Source organism: Babylonia areolata, chromosome 9, assembly GCF_041734735.1.
Source record: "Babylonia areolata isolate BAREFJ2019XMU chromosome 9, ASM4173473v1, whole genome shotgun sequence".
Taxonomy (NCBI): Eukaryota; Metazoa; Mollusca; class Gastropoda; order Neogastropoda; family Buccinidae; genus Babylonia; species Babylonia areolata.
In genome coordinates this window covers 16273013-16281124 of record NC_134884.1, presented here as the reverse complement: position 1 = coordinate 16281124, position 8112 = coordinate 16273013, and the positions used below count along the sequence as shown (strand labels likewise).

The window sequence follows — 8112 nt, the reverse complement described above, 5'->3', positions numbered from 1 at the left end:
TGAGTTCTTCTCTAGCGTTTCGTCTCAGTTCGAGTTTCGTCACATACAAAATGACGTCACTGAACATAAACCTGACAGAGAAATCGGAGAGAGGCGACACAAATTTATTCTCCATGCCGGAAACTACACTGTGCCGGATTTCAGGCATATGCCGGACGACTTGCACCCCTACACTGATGCACTGTGTGTGTGTGTGTGTGTGTGTGTGTGTGTGTGTGTCTATTTTGGCAAAAGGCTTGTTAGAAAGAAATTGGCTGTAGCCCACTCTGTGTGTGTGTGTGTTGTATGTGTGAATGTGTGTGAGTGCGTGTGTGCATGTTTGTGTGTGATGTATGTTATGTGCTTGGGTGTGTGCACATGAATATCTGTGCATGTGTGTGAGCGTCCTTTTGCATGTATGTATGTATATACACGTGTTTGTTTGTATGTATGTATGTACGTATGTATGTATGCATGCACGCATGCATGCATGTATATGTATGTGTATGTATGTATCTATGTGCGTTTGTTTGGGTGTGTGAGGAAGAAAGAAGAGAAGTTAGTTACCCGAACTTGAAATCTGGGTTGTCTGCAGAGAAGGGAGGCAAATCCACCTGGACTCCTGTTGTTCGCCTAGTCTGCACACGTCAAACGCATAAATATTACTTGTGCACTAACATGCAGTCATAGCTGTTTCTGCCAGTGTGAACTGACATAATTTCATATTTTTTTTGTGAGGGAGAGAGGGGGCGTAGGTGTAGGGATGTGTGTGTGTGTGTGTGTGTGTGTGTGTGTGTGTGTGTGTGTGCTTGAGTCTATGCGCAGCAGATAATAGAATAATATTTTATCTTATATTTCAGTCAATGAAATGGGGTTTTCTTGCCTGATCAAGATTACTTTCATTATCTAAGTTATTGTGATCCATTGTTTAATGAATGGTCATGCCCTTAAAGTGATAGCGCTTTCTATGTTCAATAGTACACGCAATCGAGAGCCAAAAGACAAATTTCTAAGATGTTACAGAAAACAAAGTTGTATCTTATCGCAAACGGCCACATTCATACGTCGTTGCAGCTTTTGTAAACGCGTCGTACACTAACAATGTCAACCGAAGACTGTGTAAAGATTCCACTTCGATACTTCTGTGAACTATCAGAATGTGCATAATTTCGTGGACTTACTTTGTTGAAATACGTAAACATGATATAAATACAGTACCAATTTTTGCCACACACACACATACGCTCGCATGCAAACACACACACACACACACACACACACACACACACACACACATATTCTCTCACACTCTCTCTGTCTCTCTCTCTCTCATATTTTATGTATTTCATGGATGCACACATGAGAGAAAGGCAGTCAAAGACCGACGACTGTACACATAGAGACAGACAGATAGACTGACGACTGTGGTGAGAAAAACAAACATATCGATCAACAGACCGCTCTGGTCTATTACCTGGGCACGCTTTGTTTTCCGAAATAACATAAATAATAACGATAACAATACATTATCAGTAATATGATAATGACAATAACAACGACAATGATGATGATGATGATAGTGATAACAACAATGATAATAACAACAATATTGATATAATAATAATGATAATAATAATGATAATAATAATAATAATAATAATAAGCAGAAGCAATAGGAAACTGAAACACCTGAAACGGTGATGTCAGTACTGTAGTAACAGCAGCAGCTTGTGTATTGGTTGTACCCCACCCCCCCTACACACACACATGCACTCACACAACTACACATTAAGTGAGCGAGTTATATATATATATATATATATATATATATATATAAAGAAATGGTCACAACACTTACAAAATGCCACAAACAAACAGTAAGCTACAACAACAAAAAAACCATGAGCTACAAGAAGAAACAAAAACGAGCAAACAAAAAAATGTACAACATGATCCGGCAGCAACAACCACCCCCCCCCCCCCACCCCACCCCACCCCCCTTCCCCTAAAAATAACCATCCCTGCAACGAGAAAAAAACAAACAAAAAATGAACAGAAGCGAAAATGCACTGGGGGGTCACAATCAAGCGGTAAAAAGCCAAACGAAGGGATGTCACCATCAAGGAAAAATAAATAAATAGATAAATAAAATAGTAAAAACAAGAGATGCAAGGCCTTCAAGGCTAACTTGTGATACACTTAAAAAAAATCTAATCGTTAAAATGTGTTCTGTATTTGTTATTATAAAGCTTCGGGTTAAAAGAAAAAGAACAAGAGAGGCAAGGCCTTCAAGACTAACTTGTGATACACTTTAAAAAAAATATAATCGTAAAATGTGTTCTGTATTTGTTATTATAAAGCTTCGGGTTAAAAGAAAAAGAACAAGAGAGGCAAGGCCTTCAAGACTCACTTGTGATACACTTACAAAAAAAATCTAATCGTTAAAATGTGTTCTGTATTTGTTATTATAAAGCTTCGGGTTAAAAGAAAAAGAAAAAAAAAGTCCTAACGGCAGATTCGAACTCCGCGTGAGAAGAAACTGTCTTACCCATTACGCTATCGTGGTTTCTGGTGTATCTTGGGCATTCAAAAAATCTTTAAGGGCAATTAAAAATTCTTTTTTAAGTCCGCGGTAAAGGAGACGGGGCTATCGCCGCAATCACACTGCAACATTTAGCCGTTTTCTCTGGATCTAGATAGATGTACATGTTTCAGTTAGTTACACCCAGTTGACACGGTCGATTCAATTTCTCTTGTAGGTTCATTCTAGTTTTATAGTTTTAAAGTTGATATGAAAATTGAGTATTTTGTTAAACTAATAACACGTAGAGCCAAGTACAAGTACTTCTAAACGTCGTATGAAGTGAAAAGGGCTTCATTTTGAGAAAAGTCAAGACTGGAAATTTTTACGTTTCATCAATTCAAGGGTATTAACTCTCGTGGTTTATTATTTTTAACTGTGAATTCCGACTGATTCTGTGGATATTTTTATGGCAGTTTTGGCCATAATCCAGTAAGTGATGAGGTGTTCACAAATCTTTCTCTGAATAAATATTTAACGGTCTCCTTCTCCAACTTTCCATCACATGTTATCGTGTATTGTCCATTGAATATAGGATTGAACGGGCAGGTCAACAACTTGAAACAAAATGGCGTCGTTCGCGTTCGAGAAGAATATGAGCACACGCTTTGAATATCTATGTGTACGCAAATGATTTTTACCCATGACCTTCAGGGCTCAGCCAATAGATCTATAAAGTCCACTCATCGTACTGATTTTAGTATTTTCCGAAAAAGACCACTTGGGCGAATGACCATAGTGGAAGCCCTGTACACTGAGAGTAAAACACACAATCCTTTTATGTATTGAGTATAATTTCAAAATGTAATGTTTAAGATGAGAAAGATCAGTTTAAAGCAAGTTAAGTCCCCTAGCATTAATTACAGATTAATTTCCCTTTTTTACTACCTGCACCAAAACATTTGCAAAATAAATATAACTTCCGTGCTTAGCAAAAGAAGTTCCTGTTTGAACAAAACATGATAATAATGACTGCTCTTCTCGTTGTGTTAGAATATCAGATCAAAGTGCCAAGTTTAGAGAATAAAAAATATATAAATATAACAGTAAATGCAGTTTGCATATAATCTGGCTTCTGTTTTTAAATTTTTTCTGTGCCCATCCCATAGGTGCAATATTGTTTTAAACAAGATGACTGGAAAGAACTGAATTTTTCCTATTTTTATGCCTAATTTGGTGTCAACTGACAAAGTATTTGCAGAGAAAATGGCAATGTTAAAGTTTACCACGGACACACAGAAACACACACACAGACAACCGAACACCAGGTTAAACCATAGACTCACTTTGTTTACACAAGTGAGTCAACAAGCAAACGTAGGTCAGCATCAAACCGGAGGAGGGGGGGTGGGGAACAAACAGAGGTCACCATCAAGCAAAATAAAAAAAGCCAAGCAAAGGGGAGGTAACAAACAAAAAAAAAGTGAAGGGAGGTCACCATCCAGCGGGGGAGGGGGGCAGGGGGGTGGGGGAAGCTAAGCAAAAGGAAGTCACCATCATGAAAAAAAAATCTAAACGTAGGGAGGACTTCAGCAAACGTGAAAAAATCAAGCAAAGGGAAGTCACCATCCAGCAAAAAAATAAAAATAAATAAATAAATAAATAAAACTAGGGAAAGGAAGTAACCATCATGACAAAGCAAAAAAAAAAAAAAATCTAAATGAAGGGAGGTCACCACCACCAAACGTGAAAAAGACAAGAAAAGGGAGGTCACCATCAAGCGATGCAGACAGCTGCCGACAGTAGGGCCCCCTGGCGGGTCACGGAAAGGCTTCCTCTCTTTGCGGGCGGCCAGCTTCCGGCTGAGACTTGCATGGGCCAGCCTGATGGACAGCACGAGACACACCACGCCGGAGATACCCGCTGAAACACACACGGGCACGTACACACAAACACGGATAAGAGTACTTTTGTGCTGTGTGTTCGGTTTAATAGTCGTGTGGTATGTGTGTGTGTGGGAGGGTGGTGGTGGAGAGTGGGGGAGAGAGTGTATGGAGCAGGTGGAGAGACTGAGGGGTAGGAGGAGGTGTGTGTGTGTGTGTGTGTGTGTGTCCTTGAAAATGAAGAAAAGGTTTTGTGTGGATGTATGTGTGTTTGTGTGTGTCTATATGTCTCACAGATGCTGTTTATGAGGACGAGGGAGGTCTGGGCCACACACAGACAGGCGATGTGTGTGTGTGTATGTGTGTGTGTGTGTGTGTGTGTCTGTGTCTGTGTATATACAGCAATGCCTTACAGACGCTGTTCATGAGGACGGGGGAGGCCTGGGCCACACACAGAAAGGCGATGCCCATTGACTCCAGTTTCTCCTTCAGCTTGCCCTCCATCACGGCGGCTGTGGCCTGACCGTTGCCCACCTCCTCCCTCCTCTTCAGCTCCCTGGCGGGGGGGTGGGGGGGTGGGGGGGGGGCAGGCAGACAGGCAAGGTGACCAACGGTTAGTATGTAGGTAAGGTAAAGTAAAATGAACATGTATGCATTGTCCTACAGAGAAATACCAACCGACAGTGTGCTTGCCATCAAATAAATGCCAACGGTCAGCACTCAACAGAAAAATACCAAGAGACAGTAGACCCACCAACAGATGCATACCAACAATTACCAACATATAGTACGCCCACCAACTGACAATACCAACAGACAGTAAACCTACCAACAGACAATGCTATGAGACTGTTGGTCTACCAACAGCTGAATGCCCACAACACCAACAGACAGTAAACCCACTAACAGACAATACTATGAGACTGTAGGTCTACCAACAGCTGAATGCCCACAGACAGTAAACCCACTAACAGACAATACTATGAGACTGTAGGTCTACCAACAGCTGAATGCCCACAACACCAACAGACAGTAAACCTACCAACAGACAATACTATGAGACTGTAGGTCTACCAACAGCTGAATGCCCACAACACCAACAGACAGTAAACCTACCAACAGACAATACTATGAGACTGTAGGTCTACCAACAGCTGAATGCCCACAGACAATACCAACAGACAGTAAACCTACCAACAGACAATACTATGAGACTGCAGGTCTACCAACAGCTGAATGCCCACAGACAACACCAACAGACAGTAAACCTACCAACAGACAATACTATGAGACTGTAGGTCTACCAACAGCTGAATGCCAACAGACAACACCAACAGACAGTAAACCCACTAACAGACAATACTATGAGACTGCAGGTCTACCAACAGCTGAATACCAACAGACAACACCAACAGACAGTAAACCCACTAACAGACAATACTATGATGCTATGAGACTGTAGGTCTACCAACAGCTGAATGCCCACAGACAACACCAACAGACAGTAAGCCCACTAACAGACAATACTATTAGACTGTAGGTCTACCAACAGCTGAATGCCCACAGACAACACCAACAGACAGTAAGCCCACTAACAGACAATGCTATGAGACTGTAGGTCTACCAACAGCTGAATGCCCACAACACCAACAGACAGTAAACCCACTAACAGACAATACTATGAGACTGTAGGTCTACCAACAGCTGAATGCCCACAACACCAACAGACAGTAAACCTACCAACAGACAATACTATGAGACTGTAGGTCTACCAACAGCTGAATGCCCACAACACCAACAGACAGTAAACCCACCAACAGACAATACTATGAGACTGCAGGTCTACCAACAGCTGAATGCCCACAGACAACACCAACAGACAGTAAGCCCACTAACAGACAATACTATGAGACTGTAGGTCTACCAACAGCTGAATGCCCACAGACAACACCAACAGACAGTAAACCTACCAACAGACAATACTATGAGACTGTAGGTCTACCAACAGCTGAATGCCCACAGACAACACCAACAGACAGTAAGCCCACTAACAGACAATACTATGAGACTGTAGGTCTACCAACAGCTGAATACGAACAAACAATACCAACAACAGTAAACCCACTAACAGACAATACTATGAGACTGTAGGCCTATCAATAGCTGAACACCAACAGACAATACCAACAAAACAATAAAGAAACACCATCAGACAATACCAACATACATCGTGCCTACCAACAGACAATGCATTAGGCCTACCAAGAAAACATACACCAACAGAGAGTAGATGCACCACCAGACAAATACTAAGATACGGTAGGCCTACCAACAGACAGCAGACATGACAAATCTGCAATTCAAACAGACACCATCTAAGAAACAAATATGCAGTACCGACAGAACTGCTAATATACAACACCAACAAAACACCAACAGACATGATCAATTTAGAAAGCCAACAGACAAAACCAACAGGCTTGATCAATATACAACACCGACAGACAATACCAATACACAATACCAACATACAGATAAATATACAACACCGACAGACAATACCAACAGACATGATCAATAATCAACATCAACAGATAATACCGATATACAACACCAACAGACAACACCGCACCAACAGACATGATCCACATACAACACCATCAGAGAAAACCAACAGATATGATGCATATACAACATCAACAGACAATACCAACAAACATTATCAATATACAACATCAACAGACAATACCATCAGACAGCAGACAATACCAACTGACAACACCACACCAACAGACATAATCAGTATACAACACCAACGGAAACCACGAACAGACGTGATCAATATGAAACACCAACGAACAATACCCACTGACATGATTAATATACAACACCAACATACATGATCAATACACAACGTCAATTGACAATTCCAACGGACACCATCAATGTACAACACCAACAGACGATTACAACAGACAACATCAATATACAAGACCAACAGACAATTCCAACGGACAAGACATCAAAATGCACCAACAGACACATGCCAACAGTCACTACCAATGCCAACAGACAACATCAACACCAAACAAACAACATCAATACCAACACTGGCAACAGACAACACCAACACCAAACAGAGATCGCCGATACCAACTGACAACGCCAAACAGACAGCACCAATGCCAACAGACAGCACCAATACCAAACAGACAACACGAAAACCAACACTGGTAACAGACACAACAAACACTAAACAGACAACACCAATACCAACAGACAACACCAACGCCAAACAGACAGCACCAATACCAACAGACAACACCAACACCAAACAGACAACTCCAAACAGACAACATCAATACCAACACTGGCAACAGACAACACCAACACTGGCAACAGACAACACCAAACAGACAACTCCAAACAGACAACATCAATACCAACACTACCAACACTGGCAACAGACAACACCAACACCAAACAGACAACATCAATACCAACACTGGCAACAGACAACACCAACACCAAACAGACAACACCAAACAGACATCGCTGATACCAACTGACAACGCCAAACAGACAACACCAACACCAAACAGACAACACCCACACCAAACAGACAACACCAAACAGACATCGCTGATACCAACTGACAACGCCAGACAGACAACACCAACACCAAACAGACAACACGAACACCAAACAGACAACGCCAAACATACACCG

General features: G+C 41.4%; 1 protein-coding gene across 2 annotated transcripts in view; it reads right to left on the bottom strand.

Annotated features, from left to right (window-relative positions):
- Positions 1–8112, bottom strand: part of LOC143285749 (uncharacterized) — a 30695-nt gene that overhangs the window by 11091 nt on the left and 11492 nt on the right. For both annotated transcript variants that reach the window (XM_076593163.1, XM_076593164.1), the window contains exons 6-8: positions 4797–4939; positions 4275–4423; positions 547–617 (exon numbers count right to left, since the gene is read on the bottom strand). In XM_076593163.1, the coding sequence (XP_076449278.1) occupies positions 547–617; positions 4275–4423; positions 4797–4939 (363 nt within the window). The remainder of the gene's footprint in view (positions 1–546; positions 618–4274; positions 4424–4796; positions 4940–8112) is intronic.